This window comes from Telmatherina bonti (assembly GCF_933228915.1).
Source record: "Telmatherina bonti genome assembly, chromosome: 17".
Classification (NCBI taxonomy): Eukaryota; Metazoa; Chordata; class Actinopteri; order Atheriniformes; family Telmatherinidae; genus Telmatherina; species Telmatherina bonti.
Genome location: NC_136615.1, coordinates 7,793,643 through 7,813,730, shown reverse-complemented (window position 1 = coordinate 7,813,730; position 20,088 = coordinate 7,793,643). Strand labels below are relative to the sequence as shown.

Below are 20,088 nucleotides of genomic sequence, written 5' to 3'. Positions count from 1 at the left end.
GGTGCGTTCACATTTCCCCAAACGAAGCGACTTTCCGAGCAAATGAATTCGGATCAGAAAGGCTGATGTGGAAGTGCCCTGACTGTAGAAGCTCATCCTTCCCCAACTTGTCTTTAACTAACTGGACATCTTTTACAAGAATTCAGGAAGTTATTGTCATTTCATCAGGCAGTTTTTAAATTATCCCTGCAGCTGCAAATGTGTCCTTGGTGTAGATGTGTCCATGCATCTACCTCTGCATTATGTTGTTTTATATGCATTTCTGACTGTTGTTCCATCTGCTTTTTCTCTCAGAAAATAGTCAAAATAAAAAAGGTTCTTAAAGATTTTTACTTCTTTTGAGAAAGATGTCTGGAAGACTGGAAGGAGTAAAAGTCTCAGACTGAACCGGCTCTTTGCTCTTCATGCAGCCTCAGAAATGGTTCTGATGCAAGAAGACAGCAGCAAAGAACTGCTGCTGTCTGGCAGCTGGACTTCTTGGTAAAACACGGTGCGTCTACATGAACTAATTCAGGAAGTTTCAGTCTGAATGGACTGGGAGATGCTGAAAATGGTCCCCTGTTGTACCAGGATCTGCTTCCAGAATCAGACCTTTAGCGGGAGACCTAAAAGCAGCGCCGACTTACTAAAACACCACAATCCATGTATTACGTCACACACACACCTCCGCCGTCATCCTCTCCGGTGATGATGAGCAGTGGAGGTAGCTCTTCCTCGCTGTCGGGCAGCAGACTGGGCACCTTCCTCACCGATGAACCGATTCCACTAAGCAGAGCATAGTCCCAGGGTCCGGACAGTGGAGGTCGCGCTACCTCTACGGCTCCAGAAGCGTCAGGGACAGACGGGCCGTCGCTGACTCCGGTCTCCGACCCAGCAGAGCCAGGCTGAAATGACATGGTCACGTTCTCATCCTGCCAACACAGAGAGGATCGTCTCTGATGTGTGTCTTACCGTCGGCGGGTCTGGGCTGAACTCCTGGGAGCTCCTGCGACTCGTCACCGACAGCCTGGTGGTGTCCGCCACCTCTCCGTTGGGCAAAATGCCGTCAGCAAACCATACCCGCTTCTGCTCGCGCGGACAACCTGAAAACACAGAAAAGGAAGTCATTCCATATGAACGGTCCAACGACGGGCTGAACAGAGCCATGAGAGGAACCACACCGTCGTTGTTCGGCTGTTTGAGGACAGACACAGGCACCATGACGGTGGGCGGCGGCGAGTTCAGTGTGCCGGCGGCTCGAGCCTGCTGCAGAGGGGGGATGGTACTGCAGTACTCAGAGGGGACGTTGGGGTTTGGGCTGGGACCCGTAGGACTCATCATCCGCTCCAGGGCCTGGGCTACAAGAGAGGAGGAGAGGGAGGTCATTCAGGAGGGCTGGAATATAAACTTCCTTCTAAAACATGGCGCTGCTCGCAGACTTTAACGCGGCGCTGCTCGCAGACTTCAACGCGGCGCTGCTCGCAGACTTTAACGCGGCGCACGTCGCAGACTTTAACGCGGCGCACGTCGCAGACTTTAACGCGGCGCTGCTCGCAGACTTTAACGCGGCGCACGTCGCAGACTTTAACGCGGCGCACGTCGCAGACTTTAACGCGGCGCACGTCGCAGACTTTAACGCGGCGCACGTCGCAGACTTTAACGCGGCGCACGTCGCAGACTTTAACGCGGCGCACGTCGCAGACTTTAACGCGGCGCACGTCGCAGACTTTAACGCGGCGCACGTCGCAGACTTTAACGTGGCGCTGCTCGCAGACTTTAACGTGGCGCACGTCGCAGACTTTAACGCGGCGCACGTCGCAGACTTTAACGTGGCGCTGCTCGCAGACTTTAACGCGGCGCTGGTCGCAGACTTTAACGTGGCGCACGTCACAGACTTTAACGTGGCGCACGTCGCAGACTTTAACGTGGCGCACGTCGCAGACTTTAACGTGGCGCTGGTCGCAGACTTTAACGCGGCGCACGTCGCAGACTAACGCGGCGCACGTCGCAGACTAACGCGGCGCACGTCGCAGACTTTAACGTGGCGCACGTCGCAGACTTTAACGCGGCGCACGTCGCAGACTTTAACGTGGCGCACGTCGCAGACTTTAACGTGGCGCACGTCGCAGACTTTAACGTGGCGCTGCTCGCAGACTTTAACGCGGCGCACGTCGCAGACTAACGCGGCGCACGTCGCAGACTTTAACGCGGCGCACGTCGCAGACTTTAACGCGGCGCACGTCACAGACTTTAACGCGGCGCACGTCACAGACTTTAACGCGGCGCACGTCGCAGACTTTAACGTGGCGCACGTCGCAGACTAACGTGGCGCTGCTCGCAGACTTTAACGCGGCGCACGTCGCAGACTTTAACGCGGCGCACGTCGCAGACTTTAACGTGGCGCACGTCGCAGACTTTAACGTGGCGCTGGTCGCAGACTTTAACGCGGCGCACGTCGCAGACTAACGTGGCGCACGTCGCAGACTTTAACGCGGCGCACGTCACAGACTTTAACGCGGCGCACGTCACAGACTTTAACGCGGCGCACGTCGCAGACTTTAACGTGGCGCACATCGCAGACTTTAACGTGGCGCACGTCGCAGACTAACGTGGCGCTGGTCGCAGACTTTAACGCAGCGCTGGTCGCAGACTTTAACGCGGCGCTGCTCGCAGACTTTAACGTGGCGCACGTCGCAGACTTTAACATGGCGCACGTCACAGACTTTAACGTGGCGCACGTCGCAGACTTTAACGTGGCGCACGTCGCAGACTTTAACGTGGCGCTGGTCGCAGACTTTAACGCGGCGCACGTCGCAGACTAACGCGGCGCACGTCGCAGACTTTAACGTGGCGCACGTCACAGACTTTAACGCGGCGCACGTCGCAGACTTTAACGTGGCGCACATCGCAGACTTTAACGTGGCGCTGGTCGCAGACTTTAACATCTGGACCTTCTACCATCAGGTCTGACTCATGCTTGATGCTTTTATACAGCATAAAGGTCCAGGTCACCTCCAGGCAGACATGTATAAAGTTTTAGTATGTAGTGGGGTAAAAGTAAAAGTAGGAGAGAAAAGGTAGTACTTCAATAAAGTAGATACCACACTTTACTACTTAAATACAGTAGTGAAATAGTTCTACTTCGTTATTATGCATCTATGCCTCCAAGTGAAACACGTCCAGGTTTCTGCATCACTTCCTGCTAAAGATGAGAAACGGATAAATGAGATGCCTGGAGTCGGGCTTGTTTAAAGGCAGAAGTGCATGTGGCTGATGGGAACGTACTGGAACCCGTCAGACTCATCACATGTCCAGTCATATTCCACATATCTGCACTGAATGTTTAAATGAAAGAAGGAAAGTTGTCCACCGTGCATGGGACTGCTCTAGGAAGAGGTTATCAAACACACTAAATGACTGATCCATATCCATAGCTGCTCCCAGGGCCGGATTTAAAGTGCACAGGCCCCCGGGCCCAGAGTATTCCACGGGCCCCCTTTCCCACCGCAATATTGTGAAAATATAAACCAGCTATGAGAACAAATGCTAAACTCCATTCTGTTTCTACAAGGAGTTCAGCTCTGGAACAGCTGCACTAAAACATAAAATCATGTCAATCAATAGGAAAATCTAAACAAATGATAGAAGATGAGATAATTAAAAGTTATAAGGCAAATAAGGTTATTTTTTTTAAAGCAATGTTAAAGCAATGTATGTTGAATTCTATGATTTATTGTGTGTATTAAGACTGTATGTTGTTCCAAGTTTCATTGTAACAGAATTTAATGTATATTACTGTATTTTTCATGCTGTGAAAATTTTACGGTGTCATTGAAAAGAGGGTTTTGGACTAGATAAGTGCCCAACTTCTTCCAAAACCCTTTTTTGAACTTAAGAAGCTTATTTTGTTTGTTGTAACCAATATTTGTTCTTTTAAAAGTCCTTTTTTTAGTACAAAATAAATAAATAAAAAATTGTGAATGATACACTGTGAAAGGACATTTCTGTGGTGTAACTATCTGGCCTTTTATGTACATTTTGTTTCATGTCCAAACTACTGGCGTTTTCCCTACGTGGGCCCCACATGGGCCCCCAAGTGGCCCATCGGATAACCCAGTCTTGGCTGCTCCTAATGACACATCATCGTCAATTTAAACTCCCTAAATGGTTGAAAGTTTGTCAGCTTCATCATAATATCCAGGTGAAAACAGCAGCGATGGCGATGTTTTTTTTGGTTTTTTTTTAAATAATAAAAATGTGATCAATCAGAATCTGAATAAACATGACATGTTGTGTCTGGATTGTAAATACGGGATGGAAATGCTGGAAAACCTTCTTAGACCACCTGAAGGGTCACATATCATCACAATCCATCCCACAAAGTTACACGTTTACACAAACACTTTCCTCATGAATTAGGTAGTAACAACACATGCAACAGCTTCACAAATACACATTTATACATTTACTTTGGTTGAGTTTATAATATTTGTTTTACAAATTATAATAAAATGCAATTGTTAGAGTACTCGATTACTCGTGAAATTAATCGACAGAGTACCCGATTCCAAAAGTACTCGATAGTTGCAGCTCTAGGTCACATATCATCACAATTCATCCCACAGAGTTACACACTGCCGTTCCTGAGAAGCAGCATTAGCGATAGCCCTCCAGATGGTTAAACAGCACCTCATTATAAAACCAGCACAGCCAGTTAAACCTGCTTTCTATTGATCACCAGATCTACTGAGATGTATGAGCGTCATTACCCTGCTGTTTGTTCACACCGACTGGCGTTTGAGGGCTCTGACGATGGAGGGAACACCAGAGAGTCAGAAGTGAGGTCCTGAACAGAAAATCGACCACATGGCAGGTCCGCCATCACTGAAATGACTCGGTTTGTCTTTGAGTTACAGGCTGTAGTCAGAATACTGCAGCACATTCCCACAGCTACATGGTTCGTTTGGGAAAGAAGCAGCCATTAGTGGCCGAAACTGGCATCTGGGAGGAAAACTGCCGGAGTCGACCTCACAGCAGCGATGAATGAAGGACAAGCATTAGCCGTCCTATCAGGAGACCTCTCTGTGACTCAGAGCTTTTCCCAATGCCTTCTGACTGAATGCTCAGGAAATGCTGACGCAGCTCTCGTCTACATTACATCGATCAAGCATCATAGAGCCGTATTGATCGGGTGTGTACCAGCAGCAACAACAACAACAACATGGCTCACAAAAGCAAAGGAACAGCTGCAGAAGCCCGAAGCGCATCACATGGACAACGCTCTGACATTAAGAGGAATAAAGTTACAAAGTCAACACTACAGGTAGAGTAGTTTCACCTTGCTGTGCAGAGAAACGATGACACAGCATGAAAAATGCAGTCATCTGAGGCTGACAACTCCACGTACAGATAACCTACACATTACTCTGAAACACAAAGTTACAATCTGCCGATAGAGATGCCTTACCTCACCATCATCATCATCATCATCATCACCATCATCCTCGCTGCTAAAACTCAACCGGTCAACATCCTCACAAGTCGATCCCTCAGACTGACCTCAGACCAGCCAACGCTGCTCTTCTGAAGCTGCTATTTCCAGGAGTGTGTTGTTAGCAGTAATAGGCTGTTAGCTGCAGGCTGGTGTGTGTGTGTGTGTGTGTGTGTGTGTGTGTGGCAAACCTCACCATGCTGACGCGAGATGGGAGGAGATCGCAACACACTGCGCTTCAGCAACGGCAAGCAACAAAAGTGGATCACCTCTTTCTTTCTGAGGCCACACACACACACACACACACACACACACACACACACACACACACACACACTAAGGCACATACATCAAGGACAAAAGCAAGTGTCCTGCTCTAGCTCCCCTCCCTTTCCTCCATCCAGCACCCCTCCCGGCCGTGCTGCAGTGTTTAAATATAAAAATGAGCCTTTGAACATGAAAGAAAACAAAGCAGCAGACAAACATCTGATTCCAGATTATTTTTACACTCAGAAACAGTTCTTTGGGATGAAAGCTTGAATTTTTAATAGATCCTCAGAAGAGAGCCCCAGAGCCACTTTGTGAGGGATATTTTTTATCTTCTGGTCCTTAAATATTCATCAGCTACGTGATAACACTGTTATTAAGTTTTAATGTCAAACAGGGAATTCAGTCTATTTTTATGTGAAAACCTCCGACTAAAATCTCATGTTGTTCGGAGGATTTTCATGTCAACAGTGGAAAAACAAAAGTTCATGGATGGAAGGAAGGATGAATGGACGGATGGACGGATGGATGGACAGACGGACAGATGGATGGATGGATTGATTGATGGAAGGATGGATAGATGGATGGACAGATGGAAGGAAGGATGGATGGACGGACAGATGGACAGATCAATGGAGGGATAGATGGATGGACGGATGGATGGATTGATTGATGGAAAGATGGATAGATGGATGGACAGATGGAAAGAAGGATGGATGGACGGAAGGATGGACAGATCAATGGAAGGATAGATGGATGGACGGATGGATGGACGGAAGGACGGACAGATGGATGGGTGGATGGATGGATGGATAGATGGAAGGAAGGATAGATGGATGGATGGACAGATGGATGGATCAATGGAAGGATATATGGATGGACAGATGGAAGGAAGAAAGGATGGATGGACAGACGGACGGAGGGACGGACAGATGGATGGGTGGATGGATGGATGGATCGATGGAAGGAAGGATAGATAGATGACTGGATGGATGGAAGGAAGGAAGGATAGATAGATGGACAGATGAACGAATAGATGGATGGATGGACGTACATCCATCTTTTGGATGGATAGATAGTGGGATGATAGATGTTGGATGGACAGACCAATGGATGGACGGATGGATGGACAGACCAATGGATGGACGGATGGATGGACAGACCAATGGATGGATGGACAGATGGGTAATTGTGAAGAACTGCAGGTGCAGAGATGCATCAGGTCCTGGTTCAGGTCTTTGCTGGATTTGTTCTTGTCTCTTCAGGACGACCTTCAGATTTGGTTTGATCTGTTCTGACTCTTCTTCTTTTGTCCTCCGCCCATCCAGTTTCTGCCACCATGCTGAGCTACACCAGGCTTCACACTAACTCTTGTTGATACTAAAATCCTGTTTCCTGTTTTGCTGTTTTCTGCAGATGAAACTAAACAAATGGGAGAAAAATGACGCTTCTTTGTGATGGACTGCTCACAAGAAAACTAAAAGCTCCCATTTAAAACCGGTTCGTTATGTGTCCGACACAACACTGGTTGAGTTTGGAGCATTTTTATGTGCTGAATGATTCCTGGATCAGCGGTAAGCAGCTTCAATGACAACACACTCCTCTGAAGATGGTCAAAGAAAAACAGAAAATGTCCAAATAAGAAGCGAAAGACCTCCAGACAGTCTGGAGAACTGATTCCACCAGCGCTACTGGGAGGAGAAACACGCTGATGGGTCTTCATCACTCTCGGAGTCCCTGAAGACTTTTGTAACAAGTGCAGAAACAAACCAGGAGGAGAATCCAGCTCGGCTTCTAGAGGCTTTGTCACCGGGCAACAGCTGAGACGTCAGACGCTGTGAAACCAGGGATCCCCAGCTCCTGTCTGCAAGCTCCACTGGCCAGCAGACTTCTGATGTTTCCCCGCTTCAGCACACCCAACGCAAATGAATGGCTCCACAGCAGACTTGTACAGGTGTGTTGCAGCAGGGAAACATGTAATCCCAGCAGGACCATGGTTGGAGATGACTGTGTTAAGGTACTCATACAGCCACATCGCAGGGTGTACGACGCAGAGTGCTTGATTTTACTCTGACAGCTCAGATGACCGTCTTTAGGAACATCGTTTATCCTATTTAAATGTTATTTACAAGTAATAAAGTTGTAAAAAAAAGATGATAATGGCTTAAATCTGATGAAATACTGAGAGCTTTAAAAGGTTTCATCAATCTGACCTTATGGCAGGACTACCCTGCTGATCATGTCAGCATTATATTTACTCCGATTGCTGTTCCTGTACAGTAACACAGTTCAACATGGTGGTGTGTAAGGATTATGATGCGACGTCTCAGCTGGTCGAGCTGAAAAACCGCCTGCTTCTGGCCTGGAATCAGCGTTTCTTTAAAGAACCAATCTGTCATATTAGTTTAAAAGTGTCCACGACACACCTGCATCCCATACAGTAGCTTTTCCGCTTCTTCTCAAGGCAGAATTTTCTCCTGTTTATTTCCTGACCAGCTGCGGCTAAGTCACATTGTTAACCGGCTAAAAACTACGGTTGTTCTACATTCTTCTGACTTGAAACGGGAGATCGGATACCTGTCAATCAAAAGGACACGCCCCTAAATATGCCGAAATTCGAGATTATATTACTTTTAATCGGGCAAATTAGAGAAAAATTCACTCCCCCCACAGTTGTCATGAAGGTAAATCTGACCTATTAAATCGAAAATGGAATTTTGAACCAGGCTGTAAACATGTTTGTTTCTGCTGTGAAGTTGGTCTTTTTACCATTGGAATCTATGGGGATTCGCTGTGTTTTCCTTGTTTTCTACTGAACATAAAGCGGATGTGATGATGCACGCTGACAGTGAAACTGTCATGAATAGTTTGGTTTTCTTCATAGAAACCATCTATATCTAACATTAACTTATTAGTATGGAGGAATTTAAAGGTTTTTTTTTTTTTTTTTTTTTAAATGAAATACTGTTTAACTTATAGTTGTGTTTATTTTCATGTGTGGAGTCTGGAGACGAAGAGACGTTCCAGTAAAGATACTGGTTCTGTCTGACGTTACGGGATTGGTCCCAACCAGAGACTGTATATAAAGAGACGGACGGAGCCTCTGTGACGTCACCCGTAGGTTTCTGAAGAGCTGAATTGAAGCTCGGTGGGCGGTTCCTACCATCACCATCTTGGCAGCGGTATGCGCATCGTCTCACCCGGAAAATACAAATATGGGCAAAGAGGTGGAGCTGAGAGGGGGGCTGTGAGCGTCATGGAGGATGATTGACATTGAGCGAACGCCAAGCTTTCTGTAGCTAAGCGAGATAACCCGGAGATAACAGGAGCTAACCAGCTAACGGGGGTAAGTGGGCTACAGCTAAGTCAAAACAGGGAAGCTCAAATCTCCCCCCAACCGAGGCTCAAACCAGTGACCTTCTTGCTGTGAGTGTGAAACACGACTTTCCTGAATTTGTCAGTTTATCATCACTGTTTCTCCTGAAATCTCATGAAAATGGAAAAGCAGGTGGAAAAAGTCCCGAGCCGGAATCTGATTTGTGATGGAGGCGTCGTCATCCGGTCGGTTGGACTTGTAAAAACAGATGTGAGTTTTACATGCCGATTTGTGTTTGTTTGGTTTTTTTTTAATCTAAAACAGATCTAAATAACTGTTTATACATCTGTAAAGTGGAATTTCTCCGGCAGATTTATTTTGCAGGTTAACATTATAAACAAGCTGTAAATCTTCCTGGCTGAATGCAAACCGTCTTACCTTTGTGTATGCTGTCATGGCAGAGGACGCACACTCGAGCCTCTTTGTCCAAGTACTTCAGTTTACACTTCTTGTTGCAGCACATGCCGCAGTAAACCTGCCAGGGGAGAGAGGACGACAGCGCTGAGTCAAATGCAACGTCTCTGAGTCGGTCATGTTTGTTTCTGTGGCCATAAAGCAGCAGCCGCCTGTAACTCTGTGTTAATCGGCGCTCCTTAAAGGACTTAGCAGCTGCTGCTGCTTCAGGCCGCACGGCTCAGTGGAGATCCACACAAGCGCTGGAAAAAGAACTGCTGACTCATGCTTTCTGCTTCCACTGAGCTATTTTTAGTCCCGGGTTGTAGCCTGCTTTTTTTATTCAGCATTTATACAACTCAGACATGAGGAGAAGATGAACTTCACCTGCTATAAAACAGGATGTCACGCCTCAGATCCATGTTTACAAACAATGACACAACAAAACAAGTAAATGAGCCGACTAGTGATCATGTTTAGGAAGTACACAAACATCCCAGGGATTAACGGGGGTCTATTTATAGTCCATCTGTTTGTTTCGCTGTCCTGGTTCTAATCATGCACCACAAGCATGACGGGAATTATTTTGCTTTTATTTCCAAACTGATGACTTCAACAATGAGAATGTGTTAAAATCAGCCCATAAGGTTGTGATTTATGTTGCTGACAGACCTCCACCTTGCTTAAACCACAGATTTAACCTGTTTACTAATTAACCAGGTTTGTCAAGTTATTTAAACCGAAATTGTTTAATAACTAAGAGGTTATTTATTGTAAATTAATTAAATAAATCAATATTTTACTTATTGTTTAATTGCAATGTTTCATGCCAAAGACTGAAATCTCTGCTGTAATCAGAGGGAACTGGTCACCAGTCATGATTCCAGTTTCCCAGTACATCTTCTGGTTGAGACAAACCCAGCTGCTGTGCCAACATCTGGTTTAGCTGCTGAATGCGGTGAATCCGCTGATGGTTTAGACATGAAATAATACTGATGAGTAGGGGTGGGAAAATCGAATCAAAAAATCAAAAATTGGGATTTTTTTGCTTCACAATTTTAAAAACGATTTTTTGTTAAAAAAATTTTTTTTAAAAAAAAATAAAATAAATAATCCATTATATAATTTAGGTGATTTCTATTGTTTTGATTGATCTTTTTACTTGTCTTCTTGGGAATTATAGCAGCAGAATGATGATCTCTACTGTGCTGTTTTTTTACTAATTGAAATAAAGAAAAATGACGAGCAAAAAAATAGTTTTGTACATTTATTTTGTTTTTAATCTACAAAAATCAGCAATATCGAAGAATTCTGAGAATCACAATTTAAACTGAATTGGCGCACAAAAGAAATCGGAATCAAATCGAATCAGGACAAAAGCATATCGTCACAACCGTACTGTTGAAGCATCTTCAACGACTTTTAGTGGCATCTGGTCCTAAGTTGGTGGGTTTCATGTGGAGTTTGGCATCTATTCCAGGTATACCTCCGACTCTTCCAGGATATCTTTCCTCAAGGTTTACAAGTGTTTGTGGGAATTCACATTTGTCCGGCGCTGACGTTGGACAGGAAGACCCGGCTCGCAGTACATCCTAAAAGGGTTCTATACAGACCAGTCAAGTTCCACCAAACCAGTCCTCGAGGGCCACAAACCTGCAGGTTTTCTATGTACCCCTGCTGCAACACACTTGGTTTCCATTAAATGGATCCAACAGGCAATGAAGTTCTGCTCAGTGGTACATTGAGTCAGGTGTGTCAGAGCAGGGATACATGGCAAAGCTGCAGGATTGTGGTCCTTGAGGCCGGAGTGGGACACGCCTGGCCTACGTGGACAATGTCAGCGTCTTACATAAACCTGCATTGCTGCCATGGTGGGATACTCCGACACCTGCTCTGCACATGCACACAGAGAGGCGGAGCCTAATCATACTTCATGAGTTCAGCCGGGGGTATCCAAAGCCGGTCCTCGAGGGCCACAAACCTGCAGGTTTTCTATGCATCCCTGCTCCAACACACCTGACTCAAATAAATCAGTCATTGGGCAGAACTTTATAGGCTGATGGATCCATTAACATAAGCCAGGTGTGTTGCAGCAGGGATACATGGAAAACCTGCAGGAGTGACTCTGGACAACCAGAACATCTGACACGCTTATCATGTGTGGGTGGAGTCTGGAGACGAACAGACGTTCCAGTAAAGATACTGGTTCTGTCTAACGTTACGGGATTGGTGCCAGCCATAGATTGTATATAAAAAGATGGGCGGAGCCTCCGTGACGTCACCCGTAGGTTTCTGAAGAGCTGAACTGAAGCTCATTGGGTGGTTCCTACCATCACCATCTTGGCAGGGGCATGCGGGTCGTCTCGCCCAGAAAATACAAATATGGGCAAAGAGGTGGAGCTGAGAGGGGGACTGCGAGCGTCATGGTGGATGATTGACATCGAGCGAACTCTGAGCTGCCTGTAGCTAAGAGCTGACCGAGCTAACCCGGAGATAACAGGAGATAACCAGCTAACGGAGGTAAGCGGGCTAAAGCTAAGTCACGTTGTTAACCAGCTAAAAACCGTGGTTGTTCTATGTTCTTCTGACTTGAAGCAGGAGATCGAGTACCTGTCAATCAAAAGGACACGCCCCTAAATATGCCAAATTTTGAGATTAAATTACTTTTAAACGAGTGAGTTAGAAAAAAAATTCACTCCCCCCACAGTTGTAATGAAGGTAAACCTTACCTATTAAACCTAAAATGTATTTTTGAACCAGGCTGTAAACATGTTTGTTTCTGCTGTGAAGTTGGTCTTTTTACCATTGGAATCTATGGGGTTTATTCCTGCTGTGACCATGTTTATATCTGCTGTAAACATGTTTATTTCTGCTGTAAACGTGTTTATTTCTGCTGTAAACATGTTTATTTCTGCTGTAAACATGTTTATTTCTGCTGTAAACATGTTTATTTCTGCTGTAAACATGTTTATTTCTGCTGTGAAGTTGGTCTTTTTAACATGGGGATTCGCTCTGTTTTGCAGCCCCTAGTGGATGAAGGGGAAACTGCAGTTTTATACACTTCCACATAGGCTTCACTTTTAACCACCGGAGGTTGCCGCTTGACTCTGGTTAGCTTAAACAACGATGAAGAGTCAGTTATTAATAATGCATTTATCTCACATAAAGGGACGTGCTTTGTTAGATTCAGAGCAGCCAGACTGGATGTTTGTTTCCGGACCTCTACACTCGGCGGACATGTCATTCTGTCGCTGCAGTTTGTGAAACTCGGAGGCGACTACTTCAGGTGAAACATGCAGTATAAGCAGTACGGACACTTGCAGCTCCGACGCAGTTATCTGGGATTTAAAAGTACGAATAAATAATGTTCTAACTAGCCTGCTTGCGTTTGATCAGACAGTTTGCTGGTTATAATCAGAAACCTACAACGTGTTGATCTGAAATAACAGCAGGTTACTTCCTACCTTCCCACAGGCTCGACAGTGGTGCCGTCTCTTGGTGAAAGTGAACTTCTGGGAGCAGTTCATGCAGTTCGGAGCTTCAGAGTCTGGCACCCATGCAGGCTGTTTGCTCCCCAGCTCCTCCGCTCCCTCCTTCCTCCAGTCTGCTGAGCTGGTGGCGTCTGCCGGCTGCTCGCCGCTGTAAGGCGGCGGCTCTGACAGTTCGTCATAGCCCACAGAGTAATCCTGAGTGGCGTATGCGGGGAGGGAGTCTCTGAAGCGGGAGTGCTCCTCTGTGGGACTTGGGGTGGTGGTGGAACTCTCTTCATCCTCTGCTGCCACCGCAGGCGGCTCCCTCCCTTCCTCTCCGGCTGGTGGAGGCCGTGCGCTTTGGCAGTTCAGCTGTTTCGGTCTCGCACCTCCATAGGAGTGCTGCTGGTCGGGGCTACTGGTGTGCTGGGACTGGGAAGTGTTGCTGGTGGAAGAAAAGCTTGCCTCGGAGGAGTCAGACGTGGCTTCGGGGTGTAAACTCCCCCCTACACACACACCAACTGTTCTGTCACTTTCTGGAGATGCCAGATCCAAGTCCTCCTCGGGCCTGTTGTCCAGAACGCCATCAGACTCGGACGGGGACTCGGGCTGTGTACAAGCTCCGTGACTGCTACAGTAAGACGCACCTGAACCCTGCTCTGCTTCGGCGTGGCCCTGCAGGAAGGCGTCCAGCTCCTCGTCTGTGACCAGGAGCTCGGCTTGGTCGCTCTCCGGCAGATACTCGAAACCAAACTCGGGAGGGTCCACTGGGCTGGGTTCTGAGCGGTCTGAGGACGGGAGGTCTGCAGCAGGCTGGAAGGAGACATGCTGTCCTTCAGGAGACAGCCTGTCTTCTGCAGTCTGGTCTGAGTCTACGTGGTTCCGGTCCCGTCTGGCATTGTCTGGAGCTTCCAGAGCCGACACAGAGTCTGCTTCGGCGCTCTCAGACACCTCGCCGTGCGGCTCGTCCGCTGCAGGCTCCGACTTCACCAGAGCGCCACACATGGACACGGCGATCGGAAGACACGACAAGCCCACCGGGTCGCTGCGGGGCGCTTCGTATTTTTCACCTGAAGAAGACTCGGCTTCACCTTCATCCAAAGTTTCATTTGACTCTTCATGTTCGACCTCTGAGGTCGTTTCAGTAACACCACCGACCGGCTCACGTTGGTCCGGAGAGTCGTCCGCCTGCTGGTCTGAGCAGGCGGCGTGTTGGCCTTCCCGCTCGCCGCCATCAGCTGAATCAACGGCGGGCTCGCACCCCCTCTCTGCTGCTGCAGGAAGTATGACGTCCAGCAGACTGAGAGAGGCCGAGTATCCTCCGCTCTGCTCGCAGGAGTCCAGAGACAGAAGCACATCTGTCCCTGCGGAGGTCTGCGCCTCCTGGGCGTCTCCGACCGCTCCGCTTCCCGTCACCACAGGACTGTCAAAGTCCACAAGCAGCACCTCCTCCTCCTCCATTTGCTTCTCCGCTGCGTCCAGCTCGCTGAAAGCATCGCGGCTGTTGGCACGGATTAGGATGGCGGAGCTGGTGTCGTTCACGAGGTCACAAACCGGCTTCAGAGCTCTGTCTGGGCAGGGAGGGGCGGAGCTTCTGGCTGGTCGCCGGTCCACAGACGAGAGAAGGTCCACCCCGGTGAGAGGCTGACCCCTGACCTCTCTGTCGTCGCTGCGGTTCTGACTGCTGGAGGAGGCAGAACCATAATGGAGAGAGCTGAGGTCCGGGAGGCTCGCCGGGCCAGCGGGGGGCTCTGAGGACAAACACGGGGAGCCCAGCGAGGCAAAAGGGAACGCCGAGGGCTTCAGGAAAACCGGCTCCTCTGCAAAGACAAAAAATCATTTCAGCCCTAACAGCCCTAACTGACCCTGTCAGAGTTGCCAGTTCTGGCTGATTTCAGCTGCAGCGAACTCCACCAAAGAGCTGCTCCGTCGGTAGCTCCGTATATATAATGAAAAAGAAACGCCCACATTCTGGAGGCATTATTGTATTTTCACCACATACTGTTGCATAAGAACGCCATTACTCCGTGTAATATTTAGGATAACCATTCCTTGCTAAGAAGCTGAATGTTACTGATCTGGCAACGTAGCAGGATACGTAGCGTGGGAACGTTTCTTTTGGGGGGAATGGCGGCTCTCCTCTTGTCTTAGTATGTTGAGTTCGGCTCTTGTTGAATTAACAGAGAGGATCACTGTTTTAGTGAAACAAAAAAGTCACATTTTAACATTCAAGGCATTTATTTCTTTTAAAACACGTCTGAAGCATCAAACACATCTGGCTGACTGGACTAGTGTGGTATCGGTACACTTATGTTAATACCAAGTACGAGTACACACGCTTGGTATTGAGCCGATACCGATGCTGGTATCGGTGCATCCCTATTTCTTTCTGAACTTTCAGGTTTTATTGAGTCGAGGCGGATGGATCCCCGGTCTGTTTACAGACGGGTTGTCTCGTTCTGTCATACAGCATCGTCATGTTAACGTTAAAAAGGTTCACAAAAACACACTTTTGTTTAGATTTTGAAGTTAATCCCAGAGATCTGCACATTTTCTAAACTCTATTTTAATGGCAGGGAGACGCTGTGTCCATGGAAACAAGAATATTGTCTGATGTTTACAGAAAACTTGTTGAAAATGACATTTTTAATGGTTAAAAACAAGATTCTGCTTTCTGCTCGTTAAACATGCTTGTTTTCTAAACTCATGTTTGGATGTAAATCCAGAGAAAATGATTCCTGGCTTGTTTTAAAAGACAGAAAATGGACTCAGAGCTTTGGGAAGACATTGGAGGTTTCAGGACCAGTTCTCATCACAATTTAGGAGAGAACTTACCAGAATTAAGCTCAAAGTCATCAAGCAGTTTGTCCAGATCACATACTGCTGCCTTGAAGAAGCTGTCCATGCTGGGCGACAACACCAGACCCTGATCCTGTAACACCTGAAGTAAAATACACAAATCCACTTTCATGTTCTGCTCTGTAAACAACAACAACAATCGGTTGAAGAGAACATTAACAGAGAAACTGCAGACCACCAAGTAAAGGATGCATTAACGTCCGGGTCAGAAGATTCCAGGTCTTTTGGAGACAACAGACACCTTTTCCATAAACACTGCAATTCAGACTTGAACTTGAAGCCAGTAAAGCCTCCACACATCAGGCTGGACTCGCTGGTAATGCACATTTACAAGCAGTAACCTTATAAAGCATGTGGGAAGAGAAGGAATGAACGATTTCAGGGCCACGTCCCAAACCGTTTTCTCTTGCAGCTGCACCTGAAAACAAAACGCTGATCCACACATACACACAGACGCCGGCACACACGTCTGCATCATGTGTGTAGAGAACAAGCAGAGGATCTAGAGAGAGAAAACTGAGCTGTTTTACTAAACAAAATGATTTTATGTTGGATCAATGTTAGACAGAGAGATTTAAGCAGCACAACAGACTTAACAAAACCAGTTTCCACCAAGACGCCTGACTCAGGATGGGACGGCACGCTTTGTTCATCTTTTCACTGATAAAAACTGGGAAGGGGGCCAGAAAACCCTTCCTATGGGGTCCCAAACTAACCGATTGGAGCCTAAAGAGCTGAGCTGACACTGCGACACACTGACTTGTCAGAGGAATCCTCACTGCAACTTGGCCATAAAAACAGAACTGGAACAGCTCCATCCATCCATCCATCATCTGCCGTTTATCCGGGGTCGGGTTGCGGGGGCAGCAGCCTAAGCAGGGAAGCCCAGACTTCCCTCTCCCCAGCCACATTTGCCAACTCTGCGGGGGGGATCCCGAGGTGTTCCCAGGCCAGCCGAGAGATATAATCCCTCCAGCGTGTCCTGGGTCTTTCCCGGGGTCTCCTCCCAGAGGGACGTGCCTGGAACACCTCACCAGGGAGGTCCAGGAGGCATCCTGACCAGATGCCCGAGCCACCTCAACTGGTTCCTCTCGATGCGGAGGAGCAGCGGCTCTACTCTGAGCCCCTCCCGGATGACTGAGCTCCTCACCCTATCTCTAAGGGAGAGCCCGGCCACCCTGCGGAGGAAACTCATTTCAGCCGCCTGTATACGAGATCTCGTTCTTTCGGTCACGACCCACAGCTCATGACCATAGGTGAGGGTAGGAACGTAGATCGACTGGTAAATGGAGAGCTTCACCTTCTGGCTCAGCTCCTTCTTCACCACGGCAGACCGGCGCACAGTCCGCATTACTGCAGATGCCGCACCGATCCGTCTGTCGATCTCGCGCTCCATCCTTCCCTCACTCGTGAACAAGACCCCGAGATATTTTAACTCCTCCACTTGAGGCAACACCTCACTCCCGACCCGGAGAGGACAATCCACCCTATTCCGGCTGAGGACCATGGTCTCAGATTTGGAGGTGCTGATTCTCATCCCAGCTGCTTCACACTCGGCCGCGAATCGCTCAAGCGAGAGCTGGAGATCACGACCAGATGAAGCCAACAGGACCACGTCATCTGCAAAAAGCAGGGACCCAATCCTGAGGCCACCAAGTCGGATCCCCTCAACACCTCGGCTGCACCTAGAAATTCTGTCCATAGAACTTAGTAACAGAATCGGCGATAAAAGTTTTGTGGTGAAAGCTACATGCCAAGAAGGAAGAACACAAACTACAGGATGTTCATCCTCCTCCTCCATCCTCACTGGATCCCTGACCAGTTCACATCAAACTGATGCGGCTGACGCATGCGACTCGCTATCATCACCCATCTCCACTGGAACACTTGAAGAGTTTTTTCCACAACCAGCTGAGGACAACACCATGCCTCTCTTGGTTTCTGCTGTACAACAGTCAGCCTGTAGTGTCAGGATGCCTGCAGCTACTCAGCAGCAAAGGAGAAGAATCCACTTTCACCGCACAGAGATTACATTTAAAAAAGCCTAATGAACAGATCAGAACAATCAGATCAGCAATCTATATCTGATCCTAACAGAACCGTATGAGAATTACAGAGAAAATACACCGTGAGACACGTTTAGGACTGATGTGAAACACCGTCTCATTCATATAGCTGTCTGACAGAAACAGGCGAATATTATGGACAATTCAACACCATCAAAGCCCAAGAAAGCAAATCTGAGTGTCTGAAAATAACTGCAGGCATGAAAACATCAAATACTTTCTAAAAACAGCAGCTAGGTTTTAATCAGCAGGATGCTGCTATTTTTAAATACAGTACTGTAGCACTTTATCATTAGAAACCAGGTCAGCGTAAATTTAATCCAACTACACTTCTGATGACAGATTTACCGCGTGGTTTTTCTGCAACAAACAAGAAGTTATTGTGACAACACTACGAGCCGGCAGATCCTCATTTCCCAACAGCACGTCTTCATAAAACCAAAGTGTGTGTTGGGTTGCTCAGAAACTATTTACAATGGAGGCTCAATATTTCTGGGAAGGAGGAAGTGAGTCTCGTGGTTAATCATCAGTATTGCTGAGAATTTGCTGTGTGATTTCAACTAAAGTACATGACTTTGACAATGACCTGAGGTCAGGTGACAGGTAACAAGGCCAGGCCATGAAAAGACAGTATGGATGGTTATATGTTCAGGATGAGGTGAAACACAACAAACACACATCTACAGCTTCATCTGCTTTGTTCTTGTCACTTTGCTGTTTTCTACACTTAAATATTCAGTTCTTCCTGTGTTTGTAGAAATCCTCTTTCCTCAACCATTGTTGTTTAGTTAAATGCTTACTGGAAAAACAGGAGTTTTGTAAACAGACATTGCAGGTAAACAGCAAAGTCACAGAATCTGACAGGTCACAGAAATCATTTTAACACCAACAACAACCTCATTTTACACTTTCTTGTTATTAAAAATCTACAAATGTTAAATAATAAGGGAAAAAAAACCAACACACATACTTTGTAAGGCTTTCGTCAGTAAATATGAAGACTAACTTCCCTTTACAAAATTAGCAAAACAAGGTAACCAGTCTGACCAGTCCAACCATCAGCAGGTAACATTTACACAACATCACAAAACCTTTAAACAGCTATTTTCAGATGTACTTAAGTTAAATATATCAAAGTCTTACATGCCGGACATCATAAATCCCCAGCTGTTTGCCAACTGGAGTTAACGAGCTTAAGCAGGTGTAGCTAAAGTTAGCCTCTGAACGAGCTAGCATGCTAACAATGCTAACTCCGTTTAAAGCAGGTGTAGCTAAAGTTAGCCTCTTTATGCTAACTAAACGAGCTAGCATGCTAACGATGCTAACTGTCAGTGCTGAAAGCAGGTGTAGCTAAAGTTAGCCTCTGAACGAGCTAGCATGCTATCGATGCTAACTTAACAAGCTAGCATGCTAGCGATGCTAACTCCCTGTGCTTAAAGCCGGTGTAGCTAAAGTTAGCCCCTTCATGCTAACTGAACGAGCTAGCATGCTAACGATGCTAACTCTGTGTGCTAACATACCTGAACCGTTTCACTCCATGACTTTAGCAGTTAAAACAGGAGCAAACGGCGTCGGTGTTGTCGTGTCATTCTGTAACCACTCAGCAGTCGGTGTTGGAGCAGCGAGCTGTTGGATTCTGTGACCATTCAGCAGTTGGAGCAGCGAGCTGTTGGATTAGTTTCACTGGAGAGGTGGAAATTCAGCACTCACGCAGCCATCTTGGACAGCAGGACTGTCGGGACTGAGGTCAGAGGATCAGCCTTCAGTGTGGAGGTTCCTCTGACTACTAAATTCCTTGTTAACCATTAAAAAACACATTATTACCAGTAAACCCTCATATTAACCAGCAAAAAACCCTTATTAACCAGCAAAAACTCATTATTTACCAGCAAAACTCATTGTTAACCAGCAAAACTCATCAGTACCCAGCAAAGAACTCATTTACCAGCAAAACTCCCTATTAACCAGCAAAACACCTTTTTAACCAGCAAAATTCATTAATAATCAGCAAAAACTCTTATTAACCAACAGAAACTCCTTATTGACCAGCAAAACTTCTTATTAACCAGCAAAAACTCCTTATTAACCAGCAAAAACTCATTGTTTACCAGTGAAACTCATTATTAACCAGCAAAACTCCTTAATAACCAGTAAAACCCCTTAATTACCAACAAAAATTCCTTAAGC

At 46.8% G+C, this 20,088-nt stretch overlaps 1 protein-coding gene across 1 annotated transcript in view; it reads right to left on the bottom strand.

Annotated features, from left to right (window-relative positions):
- The window catches only part of zfyve16 (zinc finger, FYVE domain containing 16), a 35,519-nt gene extending 15,922 nt beyond the window's left edge, over positions 1 to 19,597 (bottom strand). Inside the window, exons 1-7 of the mRNA XM_079256860.1 lie at positions 19,422 to 19,597; positions 15,812 to 15,917; positions 12,971 to 14,796; positions 9,492 to 9,588; positions 1,161 to 1,337; positions 952 to 1,082; positions 665 to 884 (exon numbers count right to left, since the gene is read on the bottom strand). Coding sequence (XP_079112986.1) covers positions 665 to 884; positions 952 to 1,082; positions 1,161 to 1,337; positions 9,492 to 9,588; positions 12,971 to 14,796; positions 15,812 to 15,881 — 2,521 coding nt within the window. The 5' untranslated portion in view covers positions 15,882 to 15,917; positions 19,422 to 19,597. The remainder of the gene's footprint in view (positions 1 to 664; positions 885 to 951; positions 1,083 to 1,160; positions 1,338 to 9,491; positions 9,589 to 12,970; positions 14,797 to 15,811; positions 15,918 to 19,421) is intronic.
- Positions 19,598 to 20,088: the final 491 nt, after the last annotated feature.